The 19,904-nt window shown below is 41.4% G+C and overlaps 1 protein-coding gene and 1 pseudogene across 1 annotated transcript; both read left to right on the forward strand.

Annotated features, from left to right (window-relative positions):
- The first annotated feature begins 594 nt into the window (after positions 1-594).
- 4933402N22Rik (RIKEN cDNA 4933402N22 gene) lies at positions 595-5,356 on the forward strand. The gene is made up of 5 exons (NM_001177510.1): positions 595-699; positions 1,748-1,907; positions 3,181-3,330; positions 3,952-4,124; positions 4,837-5,356. The coding sequence occupies exons 1-4, from the start codon at positions 693-695 to the stop codon at positions 4,106-4,108; spliced, it is 474 nt and encodes a 157-aa protein (NP_001170981.1). The 5' UTR covers positions 595-692; the 3' UTR covers positions 4,109-4,124; positions 4,837-5,356.
- On the forward strand, positions 10,174-11,270 carry Gm5288 (predicted gene 5288; annotated as a pseudogene).

The following is a 19,904-nucleotide window of genomic DNA, read 5'->3' on the forward strand; positions in this document are numbered from 1 at the left end:
ACTATCTTAAATATCCTTGAACTTAAAGACCTTCCATTGTTTTAGTTGTTTTCATTCCCTCTCAACTGGTTAATTCTTCTACCTCTTGACCTGGAGTTGACTTTATTTTGTCTTACAATAAAGGTCTGTGCTACACCTGAGCCAGACAAGAAAGTACAGCAAACAGAAAGCTCTTGAGTTAAAAGTCTGTGGTAGGGATGAGCTACACTATAAAAAGGGTTTTTGTTTGTTTGGGGGTTTTTTGTTTGTTTGTTTGTTTTTGTTTTTGTTTTCAGAAAATAGTACAATCTTGGGGTTTAAAATGCAATCAAATATCCTGCAACAGAAGTCAGTGAAGTTCCCTCCTTTATAGAATAGAAATCAAGCCCTCTGACAAGTGTTCTGGTATTGAAACACATGAACATGTGCAGGGAGTCAAAGGCTGTAGACCATGACATCAGCAATCTCTTCTTGGAAACTCTATTGTCTCCTGGAGAGTTCTTGGCATCTCCTGTGATGTCACCAGTGTTGTAACAACAAGCTCATATAGGATTCTCACTCAGTGTCTAGCCACTAGGTTGGTGAACATGTTTGCTCGACTCTGCAATCTTTTTGGGAGAGCCAGTGTGGATGGGAGAGAGACCAGAGAGAGGAGGAAGGGTGCTGGCCTTCCATCTGAGAGTAATGAAGGACGAAGGAGGTGGACTTGGAGAATGTGGAGTAAGTCCTGGGAAGTGGATGTTGAGCTCCCTGGAAGGGGTGGCCTGAGATGGCCTTTCTAGTAATGGGGATCAGGAACTGGAGTCTCTGGGTAGCAAAGAATTTCCATAATTATCAAAATTCTTGAACATCAAGGATTTCAGAACATTACTTTCTCCATCCCCTAAGCAGGAGCTGGCAAGGCCAAAACTGTTATGCTAAGAACTCTTAAGTATTTATATTCACTGAGTACTGTGTGTATTACATGGCGACACAATGAGGCCATCAGGAGTCACAGAGTGTCTAACCTATGCCCTTTTAGGGAAGGGCATGACTGTATTTCACTCTCAGGGCTCTTTAACTTCAGTGGCTATTTGGGAGTAGTATAATAGAGAGAATTGTGCTCCAGGCCATGACCTCATGTTCTCAGAATGACTCTGACATCCTGTCCATGACAGTTCCCACTTTACCTTTCTTAATCACCAGTTGTGAGTGGCAGGCATTTCTACACTGTAACCACAGAGTGGAGACACCCAGACAGAGAAGGGATCCTATTGCTACTTCTTGGGTGTTTGGTGTTTCAGTAGGGGCAATTGATAGTATTTTGACCATGTTCTCTCACTGCGTGACTTTTGAAGCCCAAGTCCTGGGCCTAGCATAACTGGGTAGGAGATCTGAGCATCTCCAAGCACTAAAGTACTTGAGAATTGTGATTTTACCATCTGACTTGTGAAACCACGGGACTGATGGCTCTGAAGCCAAATTACACTCTGTTCAATTGATAATCATCCTGAGAAAGCTGTCTCTCTGGTAATAATAAGCTTGTTTAGGGAGACATCTCTCTGGTAATAATAAGCTTGTTTAGGGAGACAGAGGAAACACCTGGCTGTTTACATCTCCTGGTCTCTCTAGAGTACTGGTAGAACTGAGACCCACTGTGGAGGCATCTCAAGCCCAGAACAAACTCTTTCTGGTGTCAATAGTTTCCAGGCATTGTCTCTCTTTTGGTGGTCTGCCTACACTCTTTGAATTCTCACATGAAAGTATTTTTGTATTCTTCTACCTAAAGGGGCTCGAAGACACACATCATCCACTGCACCTGACCTAAGTAAGAAGGAGTTCAAAAAGGAAAAAGAGAGGCTGACCACAGAGCTGCACCTCCTCATCCAGCTGAGAAATGAGCAGAGAGATCACCTGATCGATTTCAAAAAGAGTTCCAATTACAATAGGTATGCACTGCTCCAAACCCTGTGGTGTCAGTCTGGGGTCTTCAATGTCAGCCTCATCATATCCTTTATAGGAGGTGGGTTCTATGAAGCTGTACCACCAGATTGTCCCTATGCCCAACCTCATGTCCATGAATGCTTCATAGCAGAGAGGCAGAACCTGAAGCTTGGTCAGGAGGGAGATGAGAAATGGACTCTTCTGCTTCCTCCAGTAGAAAAGAAGGACTTGTATTCTGAATGAAGAATTCAGGGATAGAGGCAGTGGAGAGTGAGTTCCCAGCATGCATTTGGAAGGCACTTGACAGGATGTGGCTTTGTAAGGTTGTAGGTGATTTGAGTGAATGCTGAGTGTTTATACTTGCCTGGCAGGTGCCTGAGTGCTTAGAAGCTCCTCGTAGTATCTAGAGGGGCCTGTTCCCACATTTTCCTTCTCAGTGTATATCTAGAAGGCCTGAGGCTCATTCCTGTTCCTCTCTGTTGCCTTATACTGCAAGACAGTAATGCTGCATACATTTCTTTTGCATCGCACTGTGCTCTCTGTTTCTGTCTGTGTCTCTCATTCTGTTTCCTTTTATCCTGTGTGTGTGTGTGTGTTTGTGTGTGTGTGTGTGTGTGTGTGTGTGTGTTCAATTGTGTGAGTGTGTTCAAGTGTGTGAGACTGTGTGTGTGCACATGTACCTACATGTGCATGATTTTTGTAAGTTTAATTTTCCCCCCAAACTTGGGAACCTATGGGGTCTGTGTTTTGGTGTGGGGATTCATCTTCACAACAATTTCAAGGTGATGTTAGTGCTAAAGTTTCAGAGCTCCCACTTTATTCAACAGTGTTCTTTGCCTATGTGGTCACAGTTGTCCATGCACTTGTATCCCTTGGGCATGTTATAAAGCTGTGCTGATGTCTGATCACAACTCCAGGATTATGTGTAAGGTCTGTTTCTATGGTATAAGTTATTCAGGATTTACCACCCCAGTTGTGAAAACAGGAAAAATGTAATCACAGGTTTCTGGTGGGCAAAGACCTGTGGCCTAGGCTCTTGAGAGCATAGCTGGTTAGACTGCTACATCCAACCCTACTGCGTGAACACAGGGAGCCAGGGAACCCTCCATCTTGATGCTTAGCTTCTGCTGTCCTGGACCAGGATAACAAATATTCAAAGCTGAAGATCATCCCAGTATATAGAATCCAGAATATGCTTTCCATGGCTGGGGTAGTCCAGCACTCAGCCTGAGAAATGTGTTCCTAAAAGCCCATGTTCACGGAGTTCTGTCTTCCTAGGACCAAGCCCACCCAGAAGAAAAATCCATTCTATGAACAACTGAGATCAACGAAGAACCAGGTCCTGTCTTCTGTGCATAAGTTAGAGATGGGGATAATTGAGGCCCAAGAGAATATCCAGGAGCTCAATAAGTGGATAGACTACTTTACGTAAGTACCAGTTAGCAAGTCAACAGTGGAATGGCAATTTCTGCATTCCTTGGTTTCTGGACTGGAGAGTCCGCAGTTCTGCTTCTGCCAGTTCTGCCTTTAGCCATGAGTGTGCCTTGGGATAATAGACTCAGTTTTCATAAATCCGTAAGACACTGTTACCCCTCCCAGCATTGTCCAGGCATCCTTAAAAGCCTCAGTAGAAGAGTGATTGTGCATAGTTATTATGCATTACTGAGAGTCTGGTTATCAGGCAGTGTTTTAGAGAGCTGAGTGTGATATAACACAAGGATAGATGCCCTCCCTTTCGTTCTGCTGATCTACTCTGATGGTATTTGCACCCTACTAATTGATGTTGCCTTAATGCATTGGGCGGTCAATGATCGATGGAGATCCCTCTTTCTTTTGGAGAGACATGGACCCTTATTGGTGTTCCAACTGCAGCAATGATTTCTTCTTCTCTGAAATGGCTGTTTGCTGTTTGTGCAGCTGTCATGTGTTTATTGAGATGGTTTGTATTATGTCTTCATGGGAGCCTGGGTCCTGGTGGGGTTATTGAGCCTATACATAAGAATGAGAGGAGGAGGCTGCAGGATCTTACTATGCAGAGGTATTTTCCAGAAACCTACATAGCCAGCTCCTGATGGAGAAGAATCTTAAGATGTCCATCACACAGAACCAGAAGAACAAGGAAGTAGAGATTGATTGGGCTCTCATTGAGAAATATTTGGTTGACTTGAACCTGAATGGACGAACAGGAGCAGACCAGCAACCATGAGACCCAACAACTTCAGGTAGGGACAAGCAGCTCACTCAAGCAAATACTGTTTGACACCATTTGCCCCATTGGATTCATCTTTGCTTTCCCCTACTACCTTTCTAATCCACACTCCCAAACAGCCACCCACCTCTTGGCATGTAGTTGTTCATTGCCCTTTTTATACACACATATTCTGGGAAGTTAGCCTCTTGTGAGAAACTAAATCATTGGCAAGTGGACCTTGCTGCTCTGCTTTAATCTGAAGTCTAGAAAGGGTGACAGATGAATAACATGCCACATTTCTGCATGTGTTCATGATAAGTGGGATGGTATGCAGAGCATTGAGCAGCATCTAGGTCCTGGGACAGAGGTCACGCAAGGGTTATGTGACTAGAGGTGGGAAGAATCTTCCAGGGTTAAAATCAAATGCACATATCAAATGAATGCTTCTCATGGTCATTAATCTAGGGGGCAGGTGGGCTTCTCCTTTCTTCTTGCAATCCAATGAGGTCTCTTCCTATTGCCCAATTCTTGGTTTGCAAGCATAGAAGTCTGAGTGACAGCTTGCCAGTCCATGTGTTTGTGAGTATTGTTTGACATTTTGCCCTACATGTATATAACAGCAATGGTTTCAGTTAATAGATCATTGTTAACTGTCCTGTTGAGGTAGTGGGAGACAGCAGTCTGACAGATGACATTTAGCTCTCCACCAAGCTTGTGTCTTAAGAACTGCCTTCCTCTCCTAGGACTCAGCGACTCCAGCAAGAGCTGAAATGTCCACATCCCAGGAAGAGAGCCTCCTGCAGAATGAGTTTCCACCTCAGGAGCCCCCTGCTGAACTCCATCCCCAACATCCACAGTCTACCTTGAATGAATCTTCTTACACTCAGTACATTTACACGGTGTGAATGGGAGGAAGCCAGTGAGCCAGCTGATTCAGGGTGTTGTTCCCTTTCCTGTTCTGGCAACACCTCTTGAGAAACAACTGAGGTGACTGCCCCTCCAACAGCAGTCCAAGAGGAGATACAGGCTGTAGGTCTATACTCCTTAACATGCAGTGAAAGGGTGCTGATGTTCAATCATTTTCTGTTCAAGTTTTGGTTAAAGTTTTGCTCTTTATTGTTTTATTTAGTTTTTAGGTTTTGCTGAAGTTATATGTTCTTATTTGGTTTTCATGGTTGAATTTTTCTTTTCATCTCTTTTTAGTATTGTACTTTTAAAGCCTGTTTATTAAACATTGTATTTCTAGTAAATAAAAATTGATTTACAACTCTTGACTCTAAGACCATCTTCCTTATTCAGGTTTCCTCTCCACTCCTGTAAACCTAGAACCCACAGCCAGAGATGGATTTCTGTAAGTGTCAGGCAGCCTAGGCTACAGAGTGAAGTAAATGTCACCAAGGGGTATACAGGAAGATGGTCTCTTGTGGATAATGTGGCTTACCCCATGGAAACACACTTTATAATGCAATCATTTCCATACTCTATCCATGCTGCTATGTATTCTCCTACACCTAAATTATAGCACTCTATAAAGCACATTTTTGACTGACACTGTGGACCAGATTTTGATTAATATACAGTCATTGCTCTAATGCTGCTGAGGAAATAAAAACATTCCCAAAGGAATAGGAAATAAATCAGGAAGGCCAGAGCCATGTACCTCAGTTTTGCCTGCAATACAGCATCAGTGACAACCACACAATAGAGATAATGGCTTTCTAAGTCAGGCTTTGAAATGTCATTTGGTAGATGATGTTGTTCTTGAACACACATTTCCTGTGGTTTTTTGGTTTATTGTTTTGTTTTTGTGCTGTTTAGAGATATTGTTATTTATGTGAATGTTTGTTTTTCCTACTGTATGTCTGCAGCACTTCCTGAGTGTAGTAAACTCAGAGGCCAGAAGAAGGAATAATAACCCCTGTTTTACATGACTGTTAGGACCAATGTGGGTCTTTTGAGAGAGCAGTAGATTCCCTAAACTGTGAGGCATCCCCACACCTTCTGCAGGTACCAATTCTCCTTCTAGTGCATGTGCTATATTAGGTTGACTGGATCACCTCCAAGTAAGTGGAGAAATCTCAGGAGATGTGTAGGTGCAGGTGCTTGAGCTGTGCATGCTCATTCTCCTAGGCTGCCTGGCATGTATGCAGGGCTCTGGTGTTACCACTGCTCACTGTGTACTCAGGATCATACCCCAGCATCCCTTATTTTCAATTTTAGAGCAGATCTTTTACCTCTAATCTAGGATGACCATGTAGATTATGCATATCCTTAAAATTCAGAATTGAGTCTGGCCTCCTGTAGGCTGTGTTGGGCTGATGAAACCTTCTTAGTAAGAACAAAAGTATCAACATGAGCAATGTGGGGAGGAAGCTCAAGAGCAGCCACCGTGAATGGAGCCTGCAGCTGTGGCCACATGTTTCTGGTAGAGAGCATGTCCGTGCAAGTGGGGAACCTAGGAGACACATGTGCAGCTGACCTTTTCCCATAGCATATCTGGGAGTATATTGAGGAAGAGCTTCTTCCAGATGACTGCTGTCCAATTAATGGAATAGAAATAATTAATTGAGACTGGAGATTAGTCAGAGCATTATAGTGTGGAGGAAGTAATCTACAAATAGTATTGACACACCAGAACATTTAAAATCTCAGCAGAGTATCAGGATAGAGGCTTTGGCTACTCTCTACTTTAGGTCTTCTAATTTTCATGAAGTGACAGAAGTTCATCAGCAGTGTGGAAGCTAAAAGGGGGCCCTGGTGAAGAGAGAGAGGAAAGACCCAAAGCCCAACCAGAGTCCCATCTATGCTCTGGTCAGGTGGACATGGGAGGGCTGTCAGCCTCTTTCCACTCAGCCCCAGGTGGCCATCCAAGCCTCTGACTAACTCTTTTTTGGGTGGTCAATGGGCAACCCAACGTGTGAGCCCTGGGGCTACTCTCAAAAGCCCTGGGGTGATGGGAGAGAGGGATGAGGAAAGAGAGGTTCCCAGTCTATTGAGAGTGAGTGTAGCCTTGATGAACAGAGACAATCTATGATTTTTGAGCTTTATTATAGAAAGGCATGGGAAAGATAGAAGGGAGAGAGAGAGAGCAAGAGAGAGATGGGGGAAGGCTAGAGAGAAAGAGTAAGAAGGAGAGAGTGAGATGAGAGGAGACAGGGTAGGAGAAGACAGAGGAGAAGAGAGAGTGAGAGCAAGAAGAGAGCAAGGTGGAGCCAGGCAGCCACCCTTATATTCATTCTTTACTGTTGCTAGGTAACTGGGGAGGAGTTGAGACTGAAGGTAAGAAGCTTGGAAAATTGCCTACTTTACTTCTAGCCATGCTTCCCATGTGGGTGCTGTGGGGGGTGGTAACTTAGGCAGGAGCCAGAGTTCCCAGGAGCAAGAGGGCATGTCTACCATATCATGTAGGTGAATTATCACCCTTCTGGGGTTCAGACCACAGCTCAACTGGAGACCAGCCTGTCTGTGCATAGCCCAATACCCCACTCAGCAGTACACTAGAACTGAGGTGAGACCAGTAAGAGAAAATTTAGACTACACTAGCATGTTACTATTGTATTTGTGGGGACTCCTTGAATACCTTAGAAACCTGAGGGGCCTGGGTCTTTCTAAGTCCACTCATGTATGATGGTGTGTTTGGTAAATCCTACCAGATGCATACATTAACCTGAAATTTTATTTACTTTCACATGTGACATGAGTCAATAATCTATGTCAGCCTTTAACAGAAAACAGCCCTTAATGTACAGTGTAGACTGAGTCTCCTTATTTTCTCTCCCAGATAGCTAAACATTCCCAGTCTTGAAAGCATTTTGGAAGCCATTCTCATGAACCAGTCCTGAGATGGCCACATTGTAGGTTGAGTGTCTTCATCCAGCCTGCCCTGTAATTGTTGCAGAAGATGAGTTGGGTTCCAGCCCTGGGATGTAATACAGTTGTAGAGTATTTGCCAGCATTCACAATGTAGTAGGTTCATCTCTAGTCTGGGGGCTATAGCAGAAAAAAATAAAATAACGAGCAGTATTGCATTTGAGTTGTAACATACAATGAAAAGAAAGTCTCTAGAGGGGCTGCAAGTCACTTTAACCTCCAAGCTACCCACCCCCAGCTTCCTCCAGGGATTCCATTTGTACTGTCTTTTTGTTAATTTACACATTATTCTAAGGTTGCAAAGAATGTTCACAATTTTAATAAACGACACACACACACACACACACACACATACACTCACAAACACAAACATCACATAGAACATAAATATAGATAAAACTCATGAAATGTTTTGGTTGAGATGATCAGCTAATGAGATGCATCAACTGGTATTCATCCTTGGTATCAATCCTAGAAACACGGGTTCCTTCTTAGCAAATAAAAGAGTAGAAGGAACAGATCTTCGACAAGTTCTTTCTACCTGTCTGTCACTTTGTCTCTCTGTCTCTGTCGGTCTGTGTGTCTCTCTCTCTCTCTTCCTCTCTCTCTCTCTCTCTCTCTCTCTCTCTCTCTCTTTCTCTGTGTGTGTGTGTATGTGTGTGTGTGTGTGTGTGTGTGTGTGTGTGTATGTGTGTGCATTCATGAACGCATTATAATATTTTCCAATATGACTGGAAAGACCGAAGTAAAAAATATAGTGGAGGTGTATACTGACTTTGGTTAATGTGTCATGGCACCTTGCAGGTAACACTGACAAAGTGGGCTAATTCAATACACCCTTAAACCTGGCTATGCAGGGTTTGCAGTGAGGCTGTCATGTGCATCACCCACCACAGAGAACAGCAAGAGCTTTGTTTATTACATGCTTCAGTTCCCAAGGTGAGGCAAAGTCTCATCCCATTGAGAGTTTGGTAGGTTGGATGGCAGGAAATAAAACAGAAATCAAATCAATCAATGAGAAACAAAGAGGATATTTAAAAGAGTCAAGGAATCCAAGAGCTGGCTCTTTGAGAAAATCAACAAGATAGACAACCCCTTTCCCAAATGAACTAAAAGGCAAAGAGACAATACCCAAATTACCAAAATCAGAAATGAAAAGAGGGACATAACAATGAACACTGAGGAACTTCAAAAAATCATTAGGTCTGGCTTCAAAAGCCTATACTCTAAAATACTGAAAAGAAATCAATATGAAATTGTTGAAATTCTAGATAGACACCAATTACCAAAGGTTAATCTAGATCTAGAAAAGTAACTAAATGATTCTATATTCCCTAAGAGACAAGAAAAAGTCATCAAAAGTCATTCACTGCCCCACCCCCCCCCCAAAAAAAAAAAAACAAAGCCAGGGCCACATGCTTTTAGTGCAGAATTCTCCAAGACTTTTAATGAAGACCTAATACCAATAGTCCTCTAAATATTCAACTAAATAGAAACAGAATGATCATGGCCAAACTCCTTCTCTGAGGCCACAAGCAACCTGGTAATTAAATCACACAAACACACAACATGGAAAGGGAATCAGAGAAGAAGTTCCATCATGAAAATTCAAATATCACACACAGAATCCAAGAACACATCAAAGACACCATCTAGGATGTTCAAGTACGCTTCATTTCAGGGATTCAGGTGTTGATAGATAGCAAAGCCCATCAACTCAATCCACCAAAATAGAAAAAAATAAATAAAATAAAAATAAGTAAAAAAATTATCATCTTTTGGATGCTGAAAAACCCTACACAACTTCTTGTTAAAAGTCCTCCAGAATAGAAGGATACAAGATACATCCCTAAACATAATAAAAGCAATAAATAACCCAAAATGTACTGCATTCTTCACAGAGTGCTCCAACAGAACATAGCTATGGGCTCTCTTCTGCCCCAGCACATAAAGCCAGCTCAAACAGTGCTGCAGACACACATGATCCTTGGACTCCTGGGCAATCCTAATTGCCTCCTGCAGGGCGAGCTCTGCCTTTTAATAGTGACAGAAGAGGCAGTGCAGGGCAGCCAGGTTGAGAGCAGCATATCTCAGGCTCCCACCATAACCTTCTTCCCCATTACTTTTGTCCTCTGGTCCAGTGAGAATCAGGTGGTCAAAATAATGCAGGAGACTGTGCGTTGAGCTGAAAAAGTTTTGAACACGGAGGTTTTGCTGGGAAAAAGGCCAACAGATTGATGGATGCCCTAAAGGACTCTGACCTCCTGCACTGGAAACACAGCTTGTTGGAACTTATCGATATCCGCATTGCACAGAAAACGGCCATCTGGAGGCTGTACGGCCGCAGCACCATGGCACTGCATCAAGCCCAGATGTTGCCTAGCATGAACAGCCTGGAGTTGCTGAATGCGGGCGTGCATCAGAACAATACTGAGTCCTTTGCCTTCGCTCTCTGCCATCTTGCAGAGTTCCATGCAAAACAGAGCTGTTTCGTGGCTGCTGGTGAAGTATTAAAGCACTTGAAAGACCGATTTCCACCCAACAGTCAGCACGCCCAGAAATGGATGCTGTGGGATCAAAAAATACAGTTTGACAGAGCACTGAATGAAGGCAAATTCATTGGGCTGATTCACTTGTTACAGGAATCACAGTGCTTAATGGCATAGAAGGTGTATACAGGAAAGCAGTCGTACTGCAAGCTCAGAACCAAATGACAGAGGCACACAAGCTTCTGCAGAAGTTGCTGACATACTGTCAGAAGTTAAAGAATATAGAAATAGTCATCAGTGTCCTCCTGTCAGTGACAGAGCTGTACTGGTGCTCTTTAGTCCCCGACTATCACCATGCCTGTGCTCCTGGAAGCTCTGGCCCTCTCCAAAGAATAGCGATTACAGTACTTGGCCTTCGAAACTGTGCTCAACTTGGCTTATGTCCAGCTCATCCTTAGAATCCCAGAACAGGCCTTAACCCTTCTTCACATGGCTATCGAGCCCATCCTAGCTGACGGGGCTATCCTGGACAAAGGTCGTGCATGTTCTTAGTGTCCAAGTGCCAAGTGGCTTCGGCAGCTTCCTATGACCCAGTGAATAAAGCGGAAGGTCTGGAAGCGGCCATTCAGAAACTCAGTGAAGCCAAGAACTACTTTGCACAAGTCGACTGCAGAGAGCGCATCAGGGATGCTGTTTAATTCCAGGCCAGGCTGTACCACGCTCTTGGCAAGACCCAGGAGAGGAACCATTGTGCCATGATCTTCCAGCAGCTGCACCAGGAGTTGCCCGCCCATGGGGTGCCCTTGATTAACCATCTCTAGACAGGACTCTCTGTTTGATGTTGTATATTTAAGGACTGGGTCATTACATGCTATCTTGTCAATAAACTGTTCTGATAAAAAAATAATAAAAAAATGTTTAAAATTTAAAAAAGCAATAAATAACAAACCAATAGACAGCATCAAATTAATAAGCAATAGGACACCTAAAGGGGATCAGGGGGATGCAAATGGGAAAGAAGAAGTGAAAGGACAGCTATTTGCACATGATATGATAGTATATGTAAGTGATGCCAGAGGGTCTACTCTGCTGGTGTCTTCGTAACCACTGCAAATTTCTAAGCTCCTGCTATGCAGTATCAACTGTTCCAGTAACCCACTCTACTCTTGACTGTAAAAGCACAGCCATGTGGCTGAAGCTGCCAAGTTCTGCTTCTTGCTGGGGCTGGAAAATGCGCCCTAGTTCTATTACATCATCACCAAATCTCCATTTTTAATGATTTCACTCACTGCCTAAGCTTGGTGGTCCTGGAATTTGCTCTGTCTACTGACCTTGAACTCAGAGATCTTCAGGGCTCTGTCTTCTGAATGCTGGGATAAATGGCATGGTCTACCATACCCGGCTCTAAGCTTTTCTCTACCTGCAACTCTCTCTGTTCTAGATTGGCCTTGAATTTGGAGATCTCTTTAAGCTTCTCATTGCCATGGTTCTTCAAGATATAAATCAAAAGCCAGTGCATTCAGCCTCAAGTTCTGGATCACAAGAGGACCCTCCATTCCCGGATAGTAGTTCATTCCACATTAAAAGTACAAATAAAAGTACAAATAAAAACTATAACCAGGTAATACTGCTGAATATCACATAACTATTGCTAGTTTACGTGCAATAACCATGAGCTTAGCTAGTTGGAATCTTGCCCTGAGATCATCACTCCCTTAAGCTGCTTCTTCCACACAGGATCCAGCTCCATTTCACTTCTTAGTGCTCCTTTAAGTCTTGCCCCTCATATTTTGTATTTTTCCTTTATGAGCTTGGTAAACTTCATCAAAACACTGTCATGAGAGTGAACCAGAGAACAAAGTCTATGCTGGGCTCTTGTTAGACTTCAGTTGTCATGCAATTTTTCTGACTCTCTTCATGCTAGACTGTGCCTCCTAAGTCTCTTCATATAATGGCAAAAGCAGCCATATTTTTCACCAAAATACCACTCAAACAGTTTCTAGGCCACATACTGATATCTTCCTACTATAAAACCTTTGCATCACTTTAAGTCACCCTCAGTACCAATTTCTTCCATATTTCTTGTAGGATGGGCCAAAGGCACCCTTAATGCATTGCACCACTTCCCAAATCAAAAGTCCCGAAATCCACATTCCTCCAAACAAACACATGGTCAGGCCTATTATGTCAATATCTCACTCCTGTTGGCAAAGACTGACTTAGGGTTTCTATTGTTCTACAGAGACAACATGACCAAAGCAACGTTAATAAAAAACAATTGTGAATTGGGGCTGGCTTATTGGTTCATAGGTCTAGATAGCCATAGCATTTGAAGAGGTAAGAATGTGTATCCACTTCTGAATTCAAACAGGAGAAGCTTTTGTCATTGGTAGCTTGGAGAAGGGTCTCAATTCCCACCCCCACAGTGACACATTTCTTCCACCAAGGCCAAATCTAATTTAGCATGGCCTCACCTCTTAATAGTGATATTCTCTAAGACTAGCATATTGAAACAACCATCCCACTGTCTCAGTTAGGCTTTTGCTGCTGTGAACAGACACCATGACCAAGGCAAATCTTAAAAATGACAATGTGTAATTGGAGCTACTTACAGCTTCAGAAGTACAGTCCAGTATTATCAAGGCTGCAACATGTCACCATCCAGGCAGGCAAGGTGTAGGAGGAGCTGAGAGTTCTGCATCTTAATCTGAAGGCTGCTAGCAGAGTCAAAGCCTCCAGGGAGCTAGAGCTAGGATATTAAAGCCACCACCCACAGTGATACACCTATTCCAACAAGGCCACATGTCCAAGTAGCACCACTCCCTGGGATGAGTATTTATAAACCATTTCATTCTACTCCCTAACCTCCATAGGCTTGTCCTAACACATAAATCTGTGGGGGCCATATTTAGCCTTAGCAAAATAAAAACATACATTTAGTCCAACTTCTAAATTCCCATAGTCTATAGTATTGTCCATGTTAAAAGGCCAATGTTCAAACTCTCTACTGAGATTCATCCAATCACTTAACTGGAATCCTCAAAGCATGACAGCAAATGGCCTGGGCAAATTACAAACATCTCCTTGTCTTATATCAAAGTGGTCTTCAAATCTCCAAAGCCATTTTCATCTTTGTTTACTGCAAAATTCTTTTTCCTGGGCTGGTTCTACTCCCTGTTATCAGCTTTCTTCAGCGATTAGCCTGTGGCTCTGGCATCTCAAAAATCTTGATTCTCCAAGGAAACTTCAATGATATAGCTCCTTCCACATATGAACTTTTGGGCTCCTCCAATGGGCTTGCTTCACTTCTCCAGCTCTGCACTCTGTGGCATTCTAAGCTTAGGTTGATCTTCTCTAGGTTGATCTTCTCTACTCTTGCTGCTGCTCTTAGTGATCATCACATGGTACTGGCATCTCCAATACACTGGGATCTTCAGTTGCAACTAGGCTTCAGCAATAACATCTCACAGGCTCTCTTCATAGTGACAAGCATTATCCCTTCAGTCCAGAGCTATCAATTGCAATTTAGGATTGGTCTGTTAAAGTCAGGAATTTTAGGATTTAGAATGTGTAATAAGTCCATTACTCTCACATTTGAAGTCTTTCAGGCCCTTTCAGCTTCCAATTCCTCTGCATACTCACCAAACTTTCTTTAAGTGTTCTGCCATAATACTGTTGTATCCAGGTTTAAATTTAAAGTCAAAACTGTATCTGATTAACCTCAACAATGGATTTTCTTTAGTAAAAAGAGATAACTAGTGTACGTGGTTTAAAAAGCAATCAAGTGGTTGGAATTCACTATGAAGTGCCTTTGTTGGCATTTGATAGAAATAGCAATTCAATAGAAAAAAATTACTTGAAATTCTTTTCAAAAAGATTGATGAAAAAAAAGTAAAATGAAGGGTTTTGAAACTTATTTATAAAGAATAAGTTATTCAAAATGACAATCAAAACCTGCAACTATTCATTCACTCAACTGAGTGGCTAGTGTTTTTAGGAAATATAAAAATAGAATGCAATTGGTAGATTAGAAAGGTCACTCAACTGAGTGGCTAGTGTTTTTAGGAAATATAAAAATAGAATGCAATTGGTAGATTAGAAAGGTCATAAAATGAACAATTCCTCTTAATCCTAAAGTACAAATACAAGAAATACTTTTTTAAAAAATATTTTTGCCAGGCAAGGGAGCAAATGTCTGTATTTCCCATACAGAGGAGTTAAGATGAAACAGTTCAAGGAAAGTCTGAGCTATATGAGAAACAAGCAAGAATTTTACATTTTACCTGCTGGTTCTGGCTTTACTTGCCATTATGCATAAAGCTTACTGGTGCATGACTTTCTCTGGTTCCTATTCTTAAATGCAGTATGACATGACAAGAAGGGGTCCCCTTAGTGGGTCCTGCTGAAGGCATCCTGCACTGGGATCCCAGCCATAAGACAGATCTAGTATAAAATGAGGTTTATTTTGAAGCATAAGAAGGGGTTTGAGAAGGGAGTGGAGGCAGAGAAAGAGAGGCACAGAGAAGGAGAGAGAGTAGAAAGAGGTCAAACAGTTCTTTGATAACAAGTAGCAAGCCAGGCTCCTACTTGGCTGTTACTAGATAACTGTTGGGAGGAACCTAGAAGAAATGTTGGGAGGAGCCTAGAAGAATAAACACACTTATAAAAACAAACAAAATACTGTCTAATGGCAAAATGAGTGAAATACACAGGGTATGATGTACATTTTGAAGCAAGTCTAGAACCCTTAAAGACACATGAGCAGAGCACAGGTTTTTGACAAAATATTGGAATTAGTAAATAAATAGGGATGTATCATTCAGTAAGCATCAGTGATAGGTGAGTGTCTTTTCTAAAATAGCTATATGAGGGAAATAAGAATCAAATAAGGAATCTTGGTTCTAAATTATATTTTTAAAGCACCTAAATTATTTTTATAAAAATGGTTTGCAGCTAGACATCAAAAACAAACTTTCTTTAAGAAGCGAACATTCTCTGGTCACCGTCCCCGCTAGAGGAGATTCGCCCTCCAGGAGGGCTCTGACCCCAGGACTCAGGTGAGAGCACCATCTTGTATCCAGGGTCTCTCAGAGACCAGTCGGTGCAGGAGGGTGGACAGCTGGGAAAAGCAACAGAGCTTCTTGGACCGGGTCCCTTCGGGCCTTCATCTTCAGTCAGGAGGTAGAGCTTAGACCCAGACCTCTGTGCACCTTCCCTACAGGAGGAGCGCTAGACTGCAGAGAGTGCTCTGACCACTGGGACTCAAGAGAGAGTTGGACTCCCAGAGGTGCTGTCAGAGGCTTACAGAATCACAGGAGGAACAACCTCCAGCCACAGACAGCTAGAACATCTAACACCAGAGATTACCAGATGGCGAAAGGCAAACTTAAGAAACTTACTAACAGGAACCAAGACCACATGGCATCATAAGAACCCAGTAATCCAACAACAGCAAATCCTGGATACCCCAACACACACGAAAAGTAAGGTTCAGATTTAAAATCATATCTCATGATGCTGGTAGAGGATTTTAAGAAGAGCATTAATAATACACTTAAAGATAAACTGGAGAACACTGCAGAACAGGTAGAAGTACTTAAAGAAGAAGCACAAAAATCTCTGAAAGAATTATAAGAAAACACATCTAAACAAGTAGAAGCCCTTAAAGAAGAAACACAAAAATACCTTAAAGAATTACAGGAAAATACTACCAAACAAGTGATGGAATTGAACAAAGCCATCCAAGATCTAAAAACAGAAGTAGAAACAATAAAGAAAACCCAAAGGGAGGCAACTCTGGAGATAGAAACCCTAGGAAAGAAATCAGGAACCGGAACCATAGATGCTAGCATCAGCAACAGAATATAAGAGTTGGAAGAGAGAATCTCAGATGCAGAAGATTCCATAAAGAACATGAACACAACAATAAAAAAAAATGCAAAATGCAAAAAGATCCGAACTCAAAACATCCAGGAAATCCAGGACACAATGAGAAGACCAAACCTATAGATAATAGGAGTAGATAGTAAAGAAGATTTTCAACTTAAAGGGCCAGCAAATATCTTCAACAAAATTATAGAAGAAAACTTCCCTAACCTAAAGAAAGAGATGCCAGTGAACATGCAAGAAGCATATAGAATTTCAAATAGATGGGACCAGAAAAGAGATTCCTCCAGACACATAATAATCAAAACAACAAATGCACTAACTAAAGATAGAATATTAAAAACAGTAAGGGAAATATGTCAAGTAACATATAAAGGCAGGCCTATTAGAATTACACCAGACTTCTCACCAGAGACTATGAAAGCCAGAAGATCCTGGACAGATTTTTTTTAATTAGATATTTTCTTCATTTACATTTCAAATGTTATCCCAAAAGTCCCCTATATCCTCCCCCTGCCCTACTCCCCTACCCACTCCCTCCCACTTCTTGGCCCTGGCATTCTCCTGTACTGGGGCATATAAAGTTTGCTAGACAAAGGGGTCTCTTTCCAATGATGGCCGACTAGGCCATCTTCTGCTACATATGAAGCTAGAGATATAAGCTCTGGGGGTACTGATTAGTTCATATTGTTGCTCAACCTATAGGGTTACAGACCCCTTCAGCTCTTGGGTACTTTCTCTAGCTCCTATATTGGGGACCCTGTGTTCCATCCTATTGATGAATGTGAGCATTCACTTATGTATCTGCCAGGCACTGGCAAAGCCTCATAGGAGACAGCCTTATCAGGGTCCCATCAACAAAATCTTGCTGGCATACATATGCAATAGTGTCTGTGTTTGGTGGCTGATTATGGGATGGACCCCCAGGTGGGGCAGTCTCTGGATGGTCCATCATTTCCTCTTAGTTCCAAACTTTGTCTCTGCAACTCCTTCCATGGATATTTTATTCTGTATTATAGGGAGGAATGAAGTATCCACACGTTGGTCTTCCTTTTTGATTTTCTTGTGTTTTGGAAGTTGTATCTTGGGTATTCTAGGTTTTTGGGCTAATATCCACTTATCAGTGAGTGCATATCAAGTGACTTCTTTTGTGATTGGGTTACCTCACTCAGGATGATATCCTCCAGATACATCCATTTGCCCAACATTTTGCTGCATACAGGAAACCCACCTCAGGAAAAAAGATAAACAATACCTCAGACTGAAAGGCTGGAAAACAATTTGCCAAGCTAACAGTATGAAGGAACAAGCTGGAGTAGCCATTCTAATGTCGAATAAAATTGACATCCAACCCAAAGTTATCAAAAAAGACAAGGAGGGGCACTTTATACTCATCAAAGGTAAAATCTAACAAGATGAACTCTCAATCCTGAATATCTATGCCCCAAAGGCAAGGAGAGCCACATTCATTAAAGAAACTTTGGTAAAGCTCAAAGCATACATTCCACCTCACACAATAATAGTGGGAGACTTCAACACTCCACTCTCACAAATGGACATATCCTAGAAACAGAAACTAAACAGAGACACATTGAAACAGAAGTTATGAAAGAAATAGATTTATCAGATATCTACAGAACATTTCATCCTAAAACAAAAGGATATAACTTCTTTGTAGCACCTCATGGTTCCTTCTCAAAAATTGACAATATAATCGGTCACAAAACAGGCCTCAACAGATAAAAAAAAAATTGTAATTATCCCATGCATCCTATCAGATCACCATGGACTAAGGCTGATCTTCAATAACAACATAAATAATAGAATGCCAACATTGACTTAGAAGCTGAACTATACTCTATTCAAAGATAACTTGGTCAAAGAAGGAATAAAGAAATTAAAGTGTTTTGGTTTTTTTTTGAGTTTAATGAAAATGAAACCACAACATACCCAAACTTATGGGACACAATGAAAGCAGTCCTAAGAGGAAAACTAATAGCTCTGAATGCTGCCTAAAAGAAACTAGAGAGAGCACAAACTAGCAGCTTGACAGCACACCTAAAAGCTCTAGAATAAAAGGAAGCAAATTCAACCAAGAGGTGTAGATGGCAGGAAATAATCTAACTCAGGGCAGAAATCAACCAAGTTGGAAAAAAAAAAAAAAAGAGCTATCCAGAGAATCAACCAAACCAGGAGCTGGTTCTTTTGAGAAAAATCAACATGATAGATAAACACTTAGCAAGACTATCTAGAGGGCAAGGGACAGTATATTAATTAACAAAATCAGAAATGAAAAGGGAGACATAACAACACAAACTGAAATCCAAAACATCATCAGATTCTACTAAAAAAAAAGCTATATTTAAAAAAACTGGAAAACTTGGATGAAATGGACAAATTTCTAGACAGATACCAGGTACCAAAGTTAAATCAGGATCAGATTAACGATCTAAACAGCCCCATATTCCTAAAGAAATAGAAGGAGTCATTAATAGTCTCCCAATCAAAAAAAAAAAAAAAAAAAAAAGCTCAGGACCAAATGGGTTTAGTGCAGAGTTCTATCAGACCTTCCAAGAAAACCTAATTCCAATTCTCCTCAAACTATTTCACAAAATAGAAACATAAGGTACTTGACCCAATTCATTCTATGAAGCTACAATTACTCTGATACCTAAACCACACAAAGATCCAACAAAGAAAGAGAACTTCAGACAAATTTCCCTTATGAATATCAATGCAAAAAATACTCAATAAAATCCTTGTAAACCTAATCCAAGAACACATCAAAATAGTCATTCATCATAATCAAGTAAGCTTCAACCCAGGGATGCAGGTATGGCTTAATATACAGAAATCCATCAACGTAATCCACTATATAAACAAACTCAACGGGAAAAAAAAAACATAATCATCTCTTTAGATTCTGAGAAAACATTTGAAAAAATCCAATACCCACTCAGGATGAAAGTCTTTGAAAGATCAGGAATTCAAGGCCCATACCTTAACATAATAAAAGCAATATACCGCAAACCATTAGCCAACATCAAACTTAATGGAGAGAAGCAGAAAGCAATCCTACTAAAGTCAGGGACTAGACAAGGCAGTCTACTTTCTCCCTACCTATTCAATATAGTACTCTAAGACCTACCCAGAGCAATTAAGCAACAGAAGGAGATCAAGTGATCCAAATTAAAGGAAGAAGTCCAAATATCACTATTTGCAGATGATATGATAGTAAATGTAAGTGACCCTAAAAATTCCACCAGAGAACTCCTAAACCTGATGAACAGCGTCAGTGCAGTAGCTGGATATAAAATTAACTCAAACAAATCAGTGGCCCTTCTCTACACAAATGATAAATAGGCTGAGAAAGAAATTAGGGAAACAACACCCTGCACAATAGTCACAAATAAGATATAATACCTTGGTTTGACTCCAACTAAGGAAGTGTATGATAAGAACTTCAAGTCTCTGAAGGAAGAAATAAATGAAGATCTTAGAAGATGGAAAGATCTCCCATGCACATGGGTTGGAAAGATTAATATAGTACAAAATGGCTAACTTGC

This window comes from Mus musculus, chromosome 5 (genome assembly GCF_000001635.26).
Source record: "Mus musculus strain C57BL/6J chromosome 5, GRCm38.p6 C57BL/6J".
Lineage (NCBI taxonomy): Eukaryota > Metazoa > Chordata > Mammalia > Rodentia > Muridae > Mus > Mus musculus.